The sequence below is a fragment of the Pteropus alecto genome, unplaced genomic scaffold (genome assembly GCF_000325575.1).
Source record: "Pteropus alecto unplaced genomic scaffold, ASM32557v1 scaffold10, whole genome shotgun sequence".
Lineage (NCBI taxonomy): Eukaryota > Metazoa > Chordata > Mammalia > Chiroptera > Pteropodidae > Pteropus > Pteropus alecto.
The window spans coordinates 6,290,889-6,311,793 of record NW_006431210.1 but is presented as its reverse complement, the minus strand read 5'-3'; the positions used below and the strand labels follow the sequence as shown (position 1 = coordinate 6,311,793).

The following is a 20,905-nucleotide window of genomic DNA, read 5'->3' as shown; positions in this document are numbered from 1 at the left end:
CACTCACCAATTTTTAGATGTAGTTCCAAGGCCCTTTCATCAAGCATGGGTTCACTGGTAGAAATTCTGCATCTTTTTTTCTTATAGAAGTACATCTATAATGTATCACCTATAATATACCCTGTTTTGGTTTCTTTAAAGAATAGGGCAGACTCATCACAGACCCCTAGGTTTTTATAAATGGTTTCTAGTCTTTTGTAATTATCATGCCCACACCTAATTCAACAGCAATTTTTAGCGATTCACTTATTGATATTTTTCAAGTCATGTAACTTAGTTCTATAAAGACAATTACTTTTCATGTTTATATTTTATCAGCTTATTATTTAAATTATGCAATTAAAATAATAAGTGTTCCAGCATAAGTAGAGTAGGGACTAAATACAGTTGTTTTTTTGTAGACACTCAGCTGGTGGGAGCAGAGGTATGCAGGGATGGTCAGAGAGAGGCTACAAGCCATGTGCAGTCAACATCCTATGTGTATCAGTCAGTAGGGGTTATGGAAGGAATGAAAAGTGGTGGGAAATCCAAATAGTCAGTTACATTGAGGACATTGAGAACATTTACTATAGCTTTTCTGAGTCTGCTACCTGATATCCTGAGGTTGGGCAATGCGAAAAGCCTCATGTATAAAATGGCCTGAATCTCTTCAGGGTTGCTTCTAATGACTCCATCCACGTACTTGCTGCATGGAAATTATCGGCACCCATGGAAGTCCTATGCACTTCGAGCTTTGCTGGATATTTATCTGATGGTCCAGGTTCTGTAAATTTTAGTGATTGGAACGAAAGGGGATGAGTACTTAAACCTCTTACACTTCTAATGATTCCTGTCTTAAATTCTTTGGTGAAAATTGAGAGATCTGAGTGAGGTTCTTTCCTCTGTGATCCAGAAATTAGTTGTAAGCAAAAAATAATAATAAGTAATAAAATTCTTGTTGGCTCTGTGTACTTGTCAAATCCTGTGTCTGGATTCAGAAAAATCCAAGATGCACAATCTATGTTCCTTTGTGTCTTAAATATAAGCCTAGTGCAGTGTTAGTGTAAGCCTGTGAGTCTACGGTTTGTTTCTACTTTGGCAAGAAGTGCCTTGGGGAGAATTAGGAAGGGTTGTGGGTGTATGATATACCTGTGTATGTGTTACATACATGTAAAAAGTGCAGAAAAGAGGAAGGCCAAGAGCTGTAGCTTCTAAGAGTCTGGTCACATGTACCATTTTCAGGAAAATTTCCTAATTAAAGCTAAGCTTATAAGGTTTCTGCAGCTTCCTGTGGCTATCACCTCCCACAGAGTTATTACTAAGGTACTATTTACTCACCTTCCCTGAGTTATTAGCAAATCTTGCATTTCCGTTTTAACTTCATCAGTAATAGCAAGGTGGAGATAAGTCATTAGTGGGATTTGTTTCACAGATCCTGGAGGATTCTGCATGCAGCTGAGGCATGTTGGCAGTGGTGTGATTGAATTTTTTTTAGTGTGCAGCTTTCTGAAACACAAGTAGGAGTGCCCTTTGAGCTTCATGCTTTTGTGCCTGAGCATTTGAGAAAGAGATAATGATCTCTGAGTAGATAGGAGCGCTTCTGTCAGAGATTAGTTATTGATTGTAAGAAAATCAAATTTGCTTCTTGAAATGTTCTGTCTTAGAATTGCATTGGCCTTTTCATCCCCACGGCTGGTTTGACCCTCTGGTAGGTGACAGAAGTTTAAACATAAAATAAGAACCCTTTTCCACCATTTTATGGAGTGATCATTTATAGAACTCCTTGAAATGCAGTCTCCTTTTGTTCTGTGATTCATTTCTGGCAAAAAGTATCTTCTGGGTTGATTACATTGAGATGTGAGAATAGAGAGTGGAATAAATCATGAAATGCCCATCTTCAGGGCAGTAGCAATATAATTTTACCATGAAAATTATCTAATAGAGATGATACATGCTATGTAGACAATATGTAAATTGTATGCAAATGACTAACACCTGACTATGTCCCTGAGGGAAAAAGCTTATTGGATCCCATTGTTCTAATTGGCTCATCATTCTGGGTGTCTGAATCAGCCCCGGGTGATACCAGATACTCTGGCTTGCATGGCAATTGTCTGTAATTTCTAATTCAGTCTGTTACCTTTCTGACCTCAACTCTTAACTGCTCTGTGCCTTGCTCACTTCCACCCGGCCATGCTATCCTCTTTGCTCAAACATTGCAGGGCCATGGCACCTGTTGAGTTTCTACCCAAAATGCTCTTCCCCAGATGTCAGCATGGCTCCCTCCTTTGCTTCTTCAGGTCTTTAAATCAAATGTCATCTTCTCGTGAGGCCTTCCCTGCCAACCTATCCAAAGTTGGAAAGCCCTCCCACCTTTCTCTCTGCTTTATGTTTTTACATATCTCCGTTTTATGTTATCATGTAATCTAAAACACTTTGTATTTTACTGATTTACTTATTTTGATCTCTTTACCAGAATGCCACTTCCATGAAGTGGGGATATTTGTCTATTTCATTCATTATTATATCCCAATTGCCTAGGGCAGTGCCTGGCACATAGTAGATGCTTAGGAAATACTTGGGTCTCTGAAGAATGTGTGTTGGTTGCTTTTTGGACATTTTGTGTTTACTTATAATTAAATGTGGGTGGTGTATCATTTCTAGACTCTTCTGTCTCTTGGAAAAGGAGAGGAGATACTGAGTCATGGTTGGTATTTTTAAAATTAGGTTTTCAGGGAAGGAACAGTGGTTTTAGACAGTGGTTAAAATTGAGGTTGGGAGAATTCATTGCTCTCAAGTAGTTATTGCAGTGATAGCATTTGCAAGGTGAGGTCCTTTATCAGCACACGCAGTGGCTAGTTAGACACAATCCCTGGCCCAGGGAAGGTCATAGTGTAGGGTAGACAGGAAGGCATAGACAGATGACTCATGTATAAAACACATTAAGTGCTATGAGTGTGAATAGCATTTAATCTTTGGCATCTGTAGATATACTATCAAACATGATCCCCGCCATGATGAATAATTGATTAAAACATTTAAATCAATGTATTTTATCTTCACCTATTTAATCCTTATTGAATTTACTGTTTAATTGTTTAAGAATTAGTGTGTTGTATGGGACTTTGATATTAAAAAGTACCCTCCCACCCCCAAATGCTAACCAAGCTACCAGTTATGGTATTCAACAAAGAGTTGTGGTGACTTTTTTGGAGCTCAGTTGACGAGAGTGAGTGAATCACCTCTAGCAGCAGTGTCATGGCTAAGCATGGACTCAGGAGCAAGCTTGTATGGATTTGAATCCCAGCTCTGTTCTTTCCTAGCTGTGGGACATAGGGAAACATTGAATCTCTCTGTGCCTCATTTGCCTCATCTGTGAAATGGGAAATTATAGTACCTATCTCACGGGATTATAAAGAGGATTAAATGATTTAAGGCATAATACTTAAAACAGTTCACGGCACACCATATCATGCAACTGTTAACTATTATAAATATAAAGTTATTACTATTATTATTGGATCATGGCAAAGTCATCAGCCCTAACAAGGACTTCTTTTAAAAGTTTTTTTTAAAAAAAACTCTTATGATTGTTTTCTTCCCTGCTCTCATTCTTTTTGTCCCTATTGAGCATAAATTCCCTGGATATATCTTGGTCTTTGTTTGTCTATTCTGTTTTTTAAATTTATGTAAGTGGTATTGTCCTGCAGATCTTATATTTTCTTTTGAAACTTGTCTAACTCAGCAGTATGTTTTAATTTTTGTCAATGCTGCTGTACTTACCTCTAAGTCATTACTTGTAACTGACATATGTATACATTTTATTTATACATACTGATGTACACCTTGAAAGCTTGAGGATCGTAGGAAACATAGATATGTATTTTCACTAAATTCTGCTGTGTTGCTGTCAAAATGACTACAGCAGTTTGCTCTCCCGATAGCAATGCGGAAGGTCCCAGTAGCTTTATATCCTTGTCATTATTTGGTGGTGTTTCACTCTTTAATATTGGCAAATCCAGTGTGTGTAGAATCTCCCTAGTTATTTTAATTTGTATTTCTCCGATTGCCTTGATATACTCGTTAGCCATTCATGGTTCTCCTTCTGTACATAGCCTGTTTGCCCAATTTCTATAGTGTTTTCTGGCTTCTATTTGTAGGAGCTCCTTTTATATTCTCGTATTATTAATCCATTTTCTCCCAGTGTCCACACATTTGTTAATTTTGTCCAAAGTGTCATTCTTGAATAGAAACTCTTATTTATAGTATAGTCGAGTCTATTAAATGTTCAACTTGAGATTTGCACTTTTGATCTTTTTAAGAAATGGTCTCCTACATTTAGAGTCACATAGATAGTCTGCATTTCTTTTGTTAGCGTTATGGTTTTACTTTTTACATTTAGCCTTGTACCTTTGTATATGCTGTGAGGTACAGAGCCCGCTTTATTTTCGCTCTTCCCAATATCATTCTCTCCACTGGTATATGGTGCTGCCTCTGTAATATACCAGTTTCTCACATGTACTTAAGTATGGTTTTATGCCTTTTCTCGTTTTTACTCTAGTTTCTTGTTCCTGCATGAATACCACATAATCATCATGGCTTTGTTGTTCATTAACGTTTATATCTGGTAATAGGATGAATCTTTTTCTTTTTTCAAAATTAACTTGGTCCTTCACAGATCTTTCTTCTTCCATTCCTATATTAGAATAAACTTACTGACTTGCTAAAAATCTTGTATTTTGTATTAGAATAATCATATAATAATTTGGGAGAACTGACATCTTTACCATATTAAGTTATCCTGTTCTTTAACCTGTATCTGCATCTCCATTTCCTCAATTTTTCATTGATTTCTTTGCATAGATTTAAAAAATCTTCTCCACAAAGGTCTTATGTATTTTTTATTGGATTAGTGCCTATATATCAGTCATTGTTGCTATTGTGAGCCTCTTCTTTTCTACTGTATTTCCTAGTTGGTTATTGTTGATACTGAAGAACGCTGTTGACTTGTCTAAATTCATCATACATCTGGCAACGTTGCTGGACTCATCCATTTTATTTCTTTTTATTTTTTGTAAAATGATCACATCTATGGTCAGCACCATTTTTTGTTCCTTCCCTTCCTTCTACCTCTTCTGTTTTCCTGTACTATTTTATTGACTAGTGCCTCCAGAACTATGTTAAACGTCATGATATTAGAATCCTTATGTTTTTTTCTAAATCTAAAAGCAATGAAGCTAAAATTTCTGTATTAAATATAGTGGTTACTCTTATTTTTGGTATATAATTAAGTCAAGGAAACTTTTTCTTAGTCCTTTCAGATTTTCTATTAAAATGGCAATTTTGGGCATTAATGAGTGTTTGCAGACAAACATCATACATAAAATAAAATAATTTTCTTTGAGGATCTGCAATTCCAAGAAATTCTCCTGCTTTCAAGGGAGTACTGTGTGTATATTTTTAGGATGATAGGTGAAGTAGGTTGAAGTTTATCAAGAGGAAAGGTAAAAATGTATAATATCAGCTTTCTTCCTTTCTATCAAATATTTTAATGTTTATCTTGTGTTAGACACTATTTTAAATGACTAGGTTTCCATTGAGTTGAGAAGGGCCATCTAGTAGAGGCGCTGAGTGTCTAGCTAGGCTCTTTTAGTTGAATCTTGAATAAGACTTGTGATTTGGGCCCTACTTTGGTATGTTTCACTTTACCTTTTTGAGGCTGTAGTTTTGTAGATCTGTAAAAGGAGAGGACTAGACCTGAGGTTCCTTTAGCTTGAAATTCCATAGTTCTGTAGCATGTGAAATGGAGAGAATTGGGCTTGTTCAGTAGAAAGAAGGCATCTTCACGCTTTCAGAATATCGAAAGGATCCTTGGTACTTGGAATTGCAAGGTCCCACACAAAGGATGTGGATGGAAGGTACAAAGGCTGAGAGGGTAGATGTGTGGAAGGTTTTGAAATTGCACATAACCACTTCTAGGTGGATCTGGAAGCCGGCAATAGCTAGAGAAGTGGGGGAAAAAGGTGCTTTGTGATAACGGGGCCAAGTGCGTGAGACCAGTGCTTTAAGCCCATTTTGGACCTTTGAGCTTGACCTAGACCAAAGCGGGGCCATAGTATAGGTTAGGGATTCTGGAGTGGTTGGATTAGCTGTTAGAGAAGATTCAGCAGAATTTATTTGGGTGCTGAAAATTTTGGGAGAAAAGGCAAGCCAAAAATGTTAAGTTTTCTTTCTATTTGGAGGAAATGGAAATATGTATGCATTTGTTTGCACTGATTTTTTTCAAAGACCTAGCATTTGCATGCATAATCATGGTTTCAGTATAGTATGTTTAGAAGTAGGCTAGAGACTGACTCTGTGGGGAAAACTGCTGTTTTTCCTTTGCACAGATGTTTGCACGCATTTGTGTGTGTGTGTGTGTGTGTGTGTGTGTGTGTTTAAGAGGTTATCAGTTTAAAGTTAGTGGAAAATGTGTAAGATATGTTGAAGATTTGCAGATGACAATGGAAGAAATTCCCTAGGTTTGTAACTTAAAGTTGAAACTCCTATTTTTGCAAGAAGATGGGAATTTGGAAAAAAAAGAGCTACATATAATTTTGAAAAGTTAATCATGGGAATGAACTTGGAAATTGTCCCAGTTTTAAAAATTTTATTTCTACTTTAATTCTGTTTTAAGCTTGAGATAAGAGAATATTAAAAAACAACAACAAAGCAAGGAAAATGAAAAGATCCTTATAAAGCTATTATAACAGCAGAATGGATTTATTAAAAAAATACTCCACATTTTATTCAGATGTTGACTTCCAGGAATATGAAATTTTGAATAATTTCAAGTCCCTGAATATACTATTTTGAAAACTGTTTTACTTTTCCTTTTTCCTTGATCTCGAGGTATGTTTACTTTTGGAAGAAAAGGAATAAGTTTTTTTGCTTAGCTTTCACATATTTCGAAATGGTACATTAAGTTTTTTTTAGAGGAAGAGAGAAATGTAATGAAATGGTTTTAGTTGGTTAAATTTGTTTTTCATAATACATAACCAGGCTGTTTTGATTTTTCTGCCTCCCTTAGGCTTTTTTTTTCTGAAAGATTGTCTTTTTTTTTTTTTACTGTACATTCAGGGAAGCGAGGAAAATATGCTCAAAATCAAATGTCGTTTGAATGCTGTTATAATTAATTGATCTTTAGCAATTTCTCTCATCAGAAACGTTTTCTACAGAAGTAGTTGCCACAAATATATATTCAAGATATTTCCCCCTTACTTCTTTTCAGCATTTTAATTTCAGCTTCAATAAGTCTATTAAGGACTTTTGATACATGTTTTAAGAGATTTTTTTTTTAGGACTAGCTAATTATCTTTTCAATTTGGGGTTTTGTATTTTATTCCAAACTATTAATGGAATAAAATGCTTATATTTAAACTCGTTCTTCTTGTTTAGTACCCATGCAGTACTGGAATAATCTACTGGGACTTTGCCTTCTGCAACAGAATGGTTTTCGAAAATGTGAAAATTTTTTTAAGAAAGTGATAAGGCTATGTCTGTTTAAGGCTCTGTTGACAAAAACAACCTTTAAGTCCATGTAATATCTGACTCTGGGACCACGTGCCCCTTCGACTTCCTTGGTGCCCAAAGGCCTCATTTTTATTAATTTACGAATGCTAATGATGACACTACATGCTTACTCTGTGGCATATTTTCACCTCCCTTTCCTCATTCCATTCTCAAACAACCCAATGAGGTCGGGAGTATCAAAATTTTAGAAATGAAAATGCCGCATTATTTTCCTAAGCCATGTAGCTTATGAGTGGTAGAGCCCCAATTTGAACTCAGGACACTGACTAGAAACTGTGCTCCTCGTCACTCCCCACACGCCCTCGTAGGACCAGATCCTCTTGCTACTCCTCTAGACACTGGAATGATATGAAGCCTCTGCCTGACTCAGAACTCCATTTCCCTGGCTGGACGTATTCTTTCTAGTGCTTTCTCTCCCTTTCCAATCACGCATTTCCTTCATGCCAGTTTTGGTTAGTAAATACTAAGAGTATGTGTGGTGTTTGTCCCTTCCTGGAAACCTTGGGAAATTTTGGAATCCAATGAAGAATGTAGGTAAAAACCAAGAGGTTGTTAAGTATCATGAAACCTGATTGCACGTTGAGCGCCTGGGTGGGATTCGAGCTTCAGCACTTGGCCTTTCCTGGTACCCTATCCTCTTTTTTGCTACCACCCCGTTTATCAGGCAGGTGCTTGCTGAGGGAGAGGACATATAGGGTGGTTTTCCTAGGGTAAGAGTGAATCTTATTCCTGAATAGAAATGGTTACCCTTGACTCAGAATTTTCCACAGATGGCACACTTGGTATTTCTAGTCGCCCCCCTAGAAATATTGAAGTAAATATTTGGAGCAAAACTCTGCCATGTTGTTCCTCAAACTCTGATAATATTTGATCTGAAATTAGTAGCAAAGATGTGTATGTGTGACATCTAAGCACAAACCCTGGAAATTTTAGACAGGCTGTGTTTTGGAAAGACTGTGCTGATTTATAGTTAAATCAAAAATTTCTCCAGTTACATATATATAAGGTTATTTAAAAGGCAGTTTGCTGCCTCTTCTCTCTTTTTCTCCTTGTGTCTGATGACCAATGGGATTTACCAAGAGCGAGACTTTTTTGCTTATTTTACCCTGAGAGGAGGCATGGGTGTGAGATAAACCATGAAAATCCCACAGTTAATGGGAAATTAAAGGTTTTTCAACTCACATTTACTGCTTGTGAATTCAAGTGACAGCCATTAAATAATGATCATGGGGTTAGACATCCACAGTGGAATAATTTGGCTTCTGGGTGAATTTCCTGATTTATTGCCGTTTACGGTGATATTGTTCCAAGCACAGGCGCCTGTTCCTGAGCGGTCGCCTTCTCTCGTTTCTGATGGGTTCTCATTCTACTCAGAATCTAGAGGTGTCCCCCACCCCCACAGTCTTGCAATTTACTTGCTGACCACACAGGTTCCCTAGTAAGTATTTAAATGATATTTTGGGCTTCATCACCACTTTGATTCTGTATAAAATAAAAAGCAGATCAGTGACTGCTTATGATTTTGTGCTGAATGACTTCCTTCCATTTTAAAAATCAATAAGGCCTACATCGATCAAGTTTTAAGTGATGTAAGGAAAGAAACAAACTCTGACCAGGCAGCTCCCACATGTCAGGCACCACACTAAGCATTTTATGTGCACGATCTAATTTAATCTTCACGATGGCTCTTAAGGGTCAATAGTATCATTCTTATTTTAAAGATTAGGAAATTGATGCTTAATAAGAAAGCTTAAATAACTCACCTGAGGTCACACAGCTAGAACCTGGTGGAGCTGGGGGACTGAACCTTGTCTGTCTCGTTTCAAAGCCCAGTGAAAAATCTGCCTTTTCTTGGGTGGGAATAAGTCTCCCGAAGAATCAAAATGTATTTTAGTAGACTCTAAATGCTTTGGCAAGTTGACTGTCATTAAGAGATTAAAGAAATAGCTTCTTTTCTCTTCTACATTCCAAGTGAAAAGATTGAAGCTGAAAGTGGGTGATTGGTGTATTTCGTTGTGATCAAGGAATGTGTAATTCTTAGATCACAGATTTCCCCAGATATCTATAAACAAGGTTATTTAAAAGCAATACACTGCTTCTGAACTACATCAGCATTTCTAATAATTATATCTAAGTTTCAGATCCCAAGAACCTTTATAAGCTACTGTGGGTACTGCGGGATAATATACAATGGTGATTTCTACCCAGGCTCCCACTCCGCTTCCCAACCTTCTGGTGATTTGTAAAATTACAGACTATTAACATTTAACAAGTTTTAGAGCTGTGACTGTTATGTGAGGCAGGGGGTAAGACCGCTTTGAACTCACTGGATTGCTTTGTGCACTGCGGCCCTGTTTTTCCTCCATCCCAAATCCTGCTCAGGCTTCAAGTCTTTCACCCTCAGAACAGCCTTCTGTGATGAAGTCAACTCTCATTGATCTTTTTCTCACTTCATTGGCATTTTCTGGCTGTATTGCCAAATTAGCACCTTGTTATGTACTTCCTTACTCTTTGAGAGAGCGTGTGTGTGTATTTCTGTATCAGTGTCTGTGCATCTTATATCCCTAACAATGCCGTAAGCATCTATGGTGAAAGACATCTCATTTCTTCTTGATACCATGCAGTAGATATTCTTATTGGCACATGGTAGGTGTTCAGTAAATATTTGATAATCGAAATACCAAAACTGTCATGAATCCAACATGTCATCTGTCTTAAGTTGAAATGAAGTATAAGAAGAGCATTTAGAATGTAAATTTTAAGTAGACTTTTAAAATTTTTGGATAGGTAGTATATCACATCAAAATGAAAGAATATTAAAAAAAACAAACCATACAGTGAAAAACCTCGCTCTATCTCTGCTCCTACTCTCTCATTCCCTGCTTCTCTACTAATAAGTAGCAGCTTTTTTTTTTCCGTTTTGCATGTATACTTCTAGAATATTTTTTGTTTTAAACAAATGACAGTAAAAGTACTCATTTTTCACATTTTGACACAGAACTTTGCATATTGTAGACTAATTCTGCACCTTGCTTTTTTCATGTAACTCTATAATTTTGGAGATGTTTTTTTTCCAGACCAGCTCAGAGACCTTTCTCATTATTCTCTTCCAGCTTGGTAGTAGTACATTATGTAGGTGTACCATCATTTTTTTAACCTGTGCAATACTGATGGACATTTGGGTTGTTTCCCATCCTTTACCACTAAACATTCTGCTGCAGTGACTAATGGGGACATATGCCATTTCACTTGGGGACAGGGGTGTTGGAGGATACAGTCCCAAACAGGGCATTGGTGGATCACAGAGAAATGCATTTGTAATGCCTGTAGGTACTGCCAAATCACCCTCACAGGTTCGTGCCACCTTATGCTCCCAAAGACTTGTTTCTCTATGGTCCTGTCAACAAGTTGTATACTCGAACTTGGATTTTTGCCAATCCGATGAGTGAAAGATGGCATCAAAATGCGATTCGAATTTATATTTATCTTATGAGTACAGTTGACCATGTTTTCATGTGGTTTAATGGGCATTTATCTTTTTTTGTGAACTGTCCACATCTTGCCCTATTTTAATAGTTTGCTGTTTTTATCAATTTCTAGGAATTATATTTCTAATTATTAATTAGAATGATGAGTCTTTTGACTGTGAAATAAGTTGAAAATATTTTTCCTAGTTTATCGTTTGCCTCTTTTGGTAGTGGGAGTAAGTCTTTAAAATTTGTTTCTGGTGCAGAAGTTTTCAGTTTTTAGATAATGAAATTTATCGAGCTTTTCTTATATGGCTTTTGGATTTTGAGGTGTTAGGTCTTCGCCACCCCAAGGCTACATGTTTTCTTATTCTTTTTGTTTTGTTTTGATTTTCATTTTTCTTTGATCCATTTGGGATCTGTGATCTGAGAGATGAATCCAACTTCGTTTTTCAGATGGCTGCCCAGTTATCTCAATACCAGTTATTGAAAAATTCTTTTCCACTGAGCTGAGATGTCATCTTTATCACATACTAAATCATTTGGATTATATATTACTATAGGATGAAATATAAACACTGCACTAACAAATAGGGATGATTTAGTACATTAATTCATACAGCAAACATTTATTAAGCACTTAATAAATTAAGCAATCATTATGTGCCAGGTCTTGGGGATATAAAGATGAGTTTGAAAGAATCTCTTAAGAAAGTAGCAGGACAATGAATGTAACCCTGATGCATGGAATAAGAGCAGTGGAGAGGCCGAGACAGACAGAGAGAAGCTTCACACAACAGAGACACTGAGCTGAGCCTTGAAGGCTCATCTGAAGTTTGCCAGCCAGGAGCGAGGAGGACATTCTAGGAGGAGGAGCTAATAAACGCAGAGGCGCACAGATCCAGGAGACTGAGTAGCTAGTTCTTCATGGCCATAATGTGGGGCAGAAGACAGTTGGGGATGAGACCAGAGGCTGATTAATGGAAATTATCTCTCAGGTGAGTGAGTGCAGGTTTGGGGCATGAGGTGTTGTTGTACCTCCTCCATGCCTTCATTCCTCTAAACAGATGAAGGGGAAAGATTAAGAGGTCCAGAATAAACGGAAGCCAACACTTAGCTGTGTTCTACAGGTCGGTTGTTGAGTTTTGACACTGTTGCTTATTCTAGACTACTCCAAGCTCCCGAAGCCGAAGTCTCACTTTGCTCCCCCATGGAACACCCTGTTCTGCGTCTCCCTGTAGCCAGAGACACCTCAGCGCGGGGGCCCCCGGTGTTGTCACAATCACGCATCACAAGTCGCCTGCAGCTGCCCGAAGAACCAAGAGTCAGTATTCCGGCCAGCTTCATGAAGTCAGAGAGGTAGGCTTTGCTCTCCTACTAGGTTAAGTGGTCCATGGGAGTTGAGGGCTGCGACCGTTGCTCTGCCAGCTTCTCTTTGTACCATCTTCATTACAGAGACAGAGAGAGAGGACCAGCGGTGAATGTCCCACCCACGCAGCAGTGACAATCCCTCCTCTTTTTAAAAAATAATTATTATTTCTGTTTCTTAGGTTAAGTGAGTTGTTAGGAGACCTCTGTCAAAGCTCGGAAAGCAGAGAAAGCAAGCTGACAGAGACATGGATGTCAGCGGAAGGATAATCAAAGGCTCCATGCTCATAGCAAAGAATAGACAGTACAAAATCATGGGCAGTCCGAAAGAAATTGAGGGTGTTTCGAGACTCTGGAAGCTTTAGGCCTATAGCTTTTCTCCCTCTTTTCTGCCCTGCTTTCCTTTATGAAGTGCTTACCTCTTCCCCACCATCACAGACATGCTCCAGGAGTAGGGTTGGGTAGTAAAAAGAACACTGTCCTTGGCATCAGAAGACTGTTGCTTGAAAGCAAGTCTTTTAACAGCTTCGAACCTGAGCATCTGCTCCTGTAACATGGAGGTAACCCAGGCCATACCAATCCCTTAAGGAGGATTCAAGGCTCCTTTGTGATCACACACATGAAGTCCCTCCACCTGGGAGTGCCTGGTCAACACGTATGGGGCTGTGTTTTGTTTTACTTGTGATACACTGGGAGTTCATCCCTTTGGGGGGGCCTGAGTCTTCAGGTTTCACATCCTTTGCAGCTATTATGGAGAACAGACTATATAAAATAAATGATGTGGATCTTGGTTGTCTAACTTCTGTTGAGTGCTGAGGCTTCTTATCTGCTGCTGACCTGTGTATAGACCAGCTTGTCCTCTTAGCTAGCAGATCTTGTCCTGTGTCAAGCAGGAGAATGGGACTCCTAGAATAGGGTCTTGGGTCTACTTGCGTCAACCTGCATCTTATTTTATTTTAAAAATGTCACGAGCCAAGTAGTGCTATGTCGACTATCTTGGTGTGATTCTAGTCTAGGATAGAAAATCTGAAATCTTCTGAATCAAATCTGTAGATGCAAATGAAAGATTTTTTCCTTGATAGATTTATATATGCGCATACACTTTTTTGCCTAATAAAAAAAGTGCCAAATCATATACTTCCTTTGAAATAGTCACTCTGATGATAAAAAAATTGAGTATGAGTCTACATTTGCTACATTGGATGATATGAGGAATGGTTGTACATATGTGTATATTGTTTTTCATTTTTTTTATAACACCATTACAAAAAACTATATCATGGAAAAACTTTGAATGTACACAGAGTAGAATAGAATAATGGTACCCATCATCCAACTTAAACAATTCCAACCTTCTATTCTTGTTTCATCTATTTATCATCTCTTTTCCACTACCACTTTTTTTTTTTGTTGATTGGGTATTTTAAGGAGATCTTAAATATTTTATCGTTTTAGCATTGCCAGTAAACACTTCAATATTTAACAAAGACTTAAAAAAACCGCAATACCATTGTGGCACTTTCATGGAAACCTCATTGCAGAAATTTTTTTCTGTAAGTACTTTAGAGACTATAACCTTAAAAAAAAAAGGCAAGTTGAAAGTTCTTGATATTTTAAGAATTATTTTAATTCTATTATAATGAATCTCTGATAGACTTACTGTTGTAAGCGATGAGGCTTTTTGTACATATGAAAAAAATTGGGGTGCTTGTGTTTGATGAGCTAAGGCTTAAATAAAAGTTGAGGTACTTTACTTGATTTTTAATAGCATTTGATTCAATATAATGCCAGAATCTTTCAACCTTCATTTTTTAAAGTCAAGTTTTTAAGAGTAAAAGTATGTTCTTTGTATGTGTGTGTATAAAAACATTGATTATATAAAGTACATAATGCAAGTTTACATTGCAAAAGAAGTCTAAAGAAGAAAATCAGAATTACCTATAATCCTACCTGTTAATCTTTCAGTGAATTCACTTGGTGAGGTTTTTTTCTGTATTTGTTACATACATAGATACGTGAAAGGTCATATAGTATAATCTAAACTTTGTAAATTATTACATATTTGCATATATGATGTTTTTTTGGTTTGTTTTCTCTCCATTTTCCATCTATTGGGTGGAGGAATTATAATTTCCCAGAGAGTCTCATTCTGTGAAAAATAATTAGGCAAAATGTTTCTGTAGCCATTTGTAATTTTTTTTTTTTGTACTCTTGGGCAAGAGTCTTTCTCTTCAGGTGATTACTTTTGTCTACCAATGACCTTTCTTGCTGAAAATTAATTTTCAGTGAACTCGTTGGGATGTACAGACATTAGCAATTGAGAGAATTGTAGGGTACTGAACAGCCTCTGAAGGAAGAGTTGAAAGTTGTGATTCTCAGATACCATGTCCGGCTTCACTCCTGATTGGAGAAGAGTAGCTGTTTTGAGACATCTGTCATTTTATGATGTTGACAGGCCACCCTGAGAACTATCTGAGCGAATTGCACTTATACCAGAAAGTTCTGCAGTTTTAAAAGTATAAATTTCAGAGTATAAAGGTCTCTGCTTTTAGATTCTATTGTATTTGTCTATAAAATAACTAGAAGAAAATGGAATAGTATTTTTAACCCAGCTGTACAGGGAAGGCAAACTTAGGACCACTGAAGCGATGGAGAAAGTCATCATGCACAAGACAGATGTGCCTGAATATCTGAAGAATAAAAGAAAAATAGCCCAGCCAAAGGCAATAGAATAAATTTTAAATGGAGTGCCATAGCATGGGTGAAAATAATGAGACAGCTTAAAAGATTAAATGGTTATCATCTGAGATATGAAAAATTGAGAGACCAAAGGTTCGTACCCAAAGTCCCGCCCAGAAGTGGTTAGGAGAGATGAGTTTAGGGAATTGGAGGCTCAGTATCATCGTGAGGAGAAAAGGAACATATCTTCACTAGGAATTCAGAAAATAACCAGTAAGACTGCTTTGTCAGATTACCAGAAATGATGATAGTCCGTTATTGGTTGGGATATTAATAAACGTTGACAGTGTTGCACATTGTCTTTTTGCTACAGTTTGGCGATAAATAATGGAACTGAAGCAAATACAAAGCAAAGCTGTGTATTATCGGTGACTCTTATCATCCCCATTGGGAACTATATTCCGAGGAAATAATCCATGGAATTGGGGATAGAAGGAAGAAAGTTCCTTTGGGTAAAGCTATTTGTGCTAATAAACAACTCCAATACAAAACTCATGGGAATGACTAAGTGAATAATAATACACTTAACATACAGAATTACTATATAGCAACTTAAGATAAAAGTCCTGACAGTGTTATCACTGCATGGGCGTGTGTAAGTGAAATAAAATCAGGATGCAGAATAATATGCACACATTAGACCCTATGTCTGTCTTAATAAAGTTCAGAAATTATTTAAAACTGGTTCCAGAATTTTGGATTTTATTTGCAAATTAAAATTTAGAATTTGGGGAGCAACGTAAGTGTTCCAAGTTTTTATTTTTTATTTTTATTTTTGGCCTGGTAAAGACATTTTTAAAGCACAGCAATAGTCTGTGGTTGCCACCATCTCATAAAAGCACACTTAATGCCTCTCCCCAAACAGTAGTCTTAGAATAAAAGGTTATTCACTTCACTAAATAAATTTAGTTTTCTGAAAAACATATCCTTTTTTCCCTTGGTTTTCATATTTTCTCTTGAATTAGAAGAGAGCCTATCATGGATTGATCCAGATCTAGGAATCTGTGTTTTTAAACCACTGATTACCAGCGATTTTTAACTTCAGAAATGACTTTCAATCCTACCCATCTTCTCCATCTTCTTTCTCGTTCATGCCTTACTCTGTCTCCAGGAAGCCACCCTCACTCTCCACGGTGTATAAGGTAGAGGCTGAACTCTTCAGCATGGCAGACGGGGCCTTCCACAGACTGCCTTGTCTCCACCTCCCTTGCCTTGCCTCCTGCCCTCACTCTTTTGCGTTCTTACCGTGCACTTAACTACCTCCCTCTTTTGGGAGGTACACTGCCCAGTAGAGCTTTCTGCTGTGATGGAAATGTTCTATAACTGGGCTCTCCACTATGGGGCCAGTGAGCTCTTGAATGTGCTAGTCTGAATAGTGATGTATCATAAATGTAAAATGCACAGTAGATTTCAAAGACTTGGTACAAAACAAATTAAATGTTTCATTATATTTTTTAATACTCATTACACGTGGAAATGAAAATATTTTCTCTGTGTTGGAATAAATTAAATATATTAAAATTAATGTCACTTGTTTCTTTTAACATTTTTAAATGTGCCTACAGATAATTTAAAATTATGTAGTGCTTCTCACTTGTGGCTTGCATTATCTTTCTCTTGGACAGTGCTGCTCTAGACCGTGGGATTGCTCACTCAGTGATTCCTCCATCCAGTCTACAGGTTTTAATTGAGCATCTACTATGTGTCAGACACTGAATTTTTATGCCGAAAGCTGTGTCTTAGTCATCTTTGCATCTCTAGGCTTAGCATAATTCCTGGACATGTAGGTTGAACATAACTGATTTAAGGATCCATTTTCTAGCAGTTAAGAGTGCTTTAGAAATGGAACGTGGACGCATCGAAGGGTTGCTTAGATAACTAGGGGGTGGGTGTGAGCGAGGGGAAACCTGACTGTTGGTTGAGGGTTGAGTCAGGTATTCCTATGGTCTCTTCTGACTCTGGTAGTGTTGGGTGGGCGGACATGTAAATGAATATGTGAGGGGCCAGAGGGCACACGATGACAGAGTGAGCCTCTGAATGCTGGACTTGTTTTATAAATACAATCTAATACTTTTTTAAAAATCAGTTTGAACCTTAAGCTTTTTAGCATGTCCGGATTGCAGTGTATGGTGTATGGTATGATAAACTTGTATTTTAACTTATATACTTTCAGTTACATTTTAACAGGTTTTAATGTGGCTCACATTTGTTTAAATGGATACAGGTGCAGTTAGTATAAGTGCAGTGTATATTTTTATAAAATTCTGGTTTGCTAGATGCTTTCTGAAAAAATACAACCCTAATACACATTCATACTAATGTGTGTCTGTACACATCTGCGGACACATACAAATTGAATAGAAGAAAGGAAGTCGAGGTGTTTCTCTTTTTCTAATTCCTTGTGACCATTCCCCACAAGTGACCCTTGAGATGTCCTGTGTATCTGTGAGCATGAGAGCATGTGTATGTGCACGGATTCGTGTGTACGTAGGGGACTGTTTGTGGTCTACACTGGTTTTATTTTAACTATTCCTTGGATTAGAGTTAGGAAAATTCTCCAAAGAGAGCACCTGCTGAAATATTTCTCTAAAATGTTAGAGAAATTACCTATTGGTGATAGGCATGGCCATAATAAATATTTGAGAAACAGAATAAACTTTGTAGAGCCCAGGTTCTTGTGGCTTTGAGTACGTTTTTTAGTTGTGACATTCGAGACTTAAAAAAAACACACTTAATTTAATAGATAGACTTTGAATTCTGTAGCTCAAAGAAAGGAAAGGTCATGCTGTTAAACTGTACTGGGTACGTGTGAGGCATAAATTTAGATTTAATTAAGCTTTCAGTTAGAATTTATTGACAAATAGGAATTATCCTTTTCTTAAACTTTTTCTTTATCATTAAACACTTTGTTTCTAGGCACATACTCATTTGAAGAGAGAGCTGTTTGCCGCACTGGTTTGTACTGGGTAGATAAACTGTATCGAGGCTGTGTAATTTAATATGGTTTTAAATCTTTCACACGGCATAAAATGCAGAGTCGTGTGTTTATGTGGTTCCAGCTCTGTGAATTTATATGTTTCTTCATGTAATTGCACTGTCATATTTACTTAATACACATACAAAGGAAGTGCTTTAATGAAGTTGCTGTCTTTATAAATGATACCAGCTCAGGATTCTCTCCCTTCAGGATGATTTGGTTTGATCCTGGTGCATGTGAATGTGGTGAATACTTGCTTCGAAACATTGAATCATGTACAGCCTTTGCTATGGAGGCAGTAACTGTAAAATATCACACGAACCAATATTTAATAGCTGATGAGTTTTAAGGTAGCAGTCAGGCCTGGCAGCACTGAATATGGGCCATCCTATCACCAAGGAAACCACATTTAAGGTATAAAGTACATTTATCCATTTTGTGAACAGAATGTTGATTTTTGAAAATGTCCTGCATTAATTCTCCTGTGCATTTTCTGGATAAATGATGACAAGTAATCCTAGCATGTAGTTTTGGTAGCAATTTGCTACCATCTCTCAAAATTAAGTTTGCTGTAGATTTAAATGTTCAAAAATTACAATGTGGAGTGTGGAAGTTAGTTGATACCAGCGATTTCCAAATGTTTTAAAAGCAACAGTTTTATTTCTGAGTAAAATTATTATAGATTGTTACTACTTAAAAACAGGTAAAGGTAGTGTTTTATTAGTGCAGATATACTTAAGAAGGTAAGACAGGCATTTATTGATTATGGAACGGTATTTATGATCACTATTGCAATCCCTCATCAGCCTTTGTATCTGGGCAATTTGAAACAAACATTCGTGTGATGCATAGAACACAGTGTGAGAGTCAGTGGGTTTTGGCATTAACAGTGTTGCAGATGAACAATAACGAAAGCAAAATAGTGAGCTGGCGCCCTGGGAGAAGGATGCTCTGCCCTCAGCCTGCTTAGCGCAGGGCTGGGGGCAGAATTAACCACAGAAGTAACTGCTGGATTTCTCAGAAAGCTAGGCGCGTTTATAATTTTCTGATCGTCACTGACTATTCTTTCTTGAATAGCCTGTCTTTCCCTGTTTTCCCATTTTTATCATGCCTTGTCACAGAGTTCCTTCCTTGCCCTTAACTGACCTTGCAAAGTTCTTTTCTTTCATTCATCTGGTTACATTTGGAAATTGGGCATTTATTTGTTCACTTGTTTATTGTCTGACCCTGTCTTGTCTCTCAATCTAGAGCATTTAGGTTTTTCTTAAACTCTAGGAAAAGCGCCTAGCACATAGTAGGTGCTCAATAAAAATTTGAGCAAATGAGTGATTTTTCCATAAGGGGATTATAGCCTTTGGGAAACCCTCCTCCACAGATTTGGTTAAAGCTTTTGCCGAGAAAGGAGTTTCTTGCCTTAAAGCATATTTTTAGGACAATTATGGTCCCAAAGTAGAAGCAACGGGGAATTTGGGCCCAAATGTATTATGTGCTAATACATTGTGGCTACCTTCCATCATGCCCCAGACACACTAGGTGCTTCTTCTCATTCCTGGTAAACTTTAATATTGAATTTTTAGTAAATATATCTTTATGTTATAATTATTTTTTAAAATCTTCCCACTAGTGTATAAGATCTTTCCCCAAAGGCGTGGATTCATTAATAACAATAGCAATCATTATGTGAACATTATATATTTCATACTTCTTGGGATCTTGCTGTGTGCTGAATACTGTGCTCAGCTTTACTTGTGTTATTCCCATGTCAGCCTTGTGTCATCAATACCATTGGTGTCTCTATTTTACAGATAGGGAACTGAGACATAAAGAGATTAAGGCAAAGAGAAGTGTATAAGCCAGGATAAAAGCAGAGAAAAAACCAGTAGGTGATCTGTTTTAATAAGAGATTTATTGCAAGGAATTGGCTTGTGTCCAGTTATGGGGCCTGTCTAGGAAGTTCCACAATCTCTAGGGCAGGCAAGAACTCTAGGGCACAGGCGGACATGACCATCTGCAGACGGCATCACATTAGGATTTTCAGAGAAGCCTCAGCTCTGCTCTAAGGCCTTTCAGTTGACCAGGTCCTCCATCTCAAAGTCAACTGATTATGAACTTTAATGACACCTGTATATATTCCTCACGGAAACATCTAGATGAGTGTTAGATTGAATCTGTAGCCTCGTCAAGTTGACACATCAAAAAGACCGTTACAAGAGGTCACACAGATATTAAGTGGTTGATTCTGGCCGAGGTGTCAGTTTCTGTGTTGGGAGTTGGGCAAAATGTGGAATTCCTGATTAGTCTATATAGGACACGTGAGGATTTATGCCTGCCGAGTGCCCGCCAGTAACACTGGCAGCATCTGGATGTCTCCAGGCAGCTCCTTCCCTAGTCACTAGTGATTAAAAAAAAGTTTGGTTAATTATATTAGCTTTTTGAGTTTTGTACTGTGTGATTCCTCTATCCTCACCAAAGTGGATCAGGCCAGCTGTTGCAGCCTTATCCTCTAACCTGGCCATTGGACACTGAGATGGTCTCAACTGAGACCTCTAGAATGAGATTAACTGGCCCTTTTGGGTGTGAACGGGAAGCACACAGATGCCAGGAAGTGGAGAAGTAGTGCAGAAACTAACTGCTACCAACAGCATAAGCAGATGAGTCACAGATGAGTGGCTTCCTAGAGATTACTGTGAGAATTGCTTCGGCATCACATTAGGATTTCCAGGGAAACAGAACCAATAGGGTGTGTGTGGGGAGGTGGGGGCGGGGGGGTGCGGGGTGGGGGTGTGTATAGACTTGGTTCATG

General features: G+C 37.7%; 1 protein-coding gene across 1 annotated transcript in view; it reads left to right on the top strand.

Moving 5' to 3' along the window:
* OSBPL10 (oxysterol binding protein like 10) overlaps positions 1-20,905 on the top strand; it is a 245,363-nt gene that overhangs the window by 108,922 nt on the left and 115,536 nt on the right. The window contains exon 5 of the mRNA XM_025039191.1: positions 12,186-12,377. Coding sequence (XP_024894959.1) covers positions 12,186-12,377 — 192 coding nt within the window. The remainder of the gene's footprint in view (positions 1-12,185; positions 12,378-20,905) is intronic.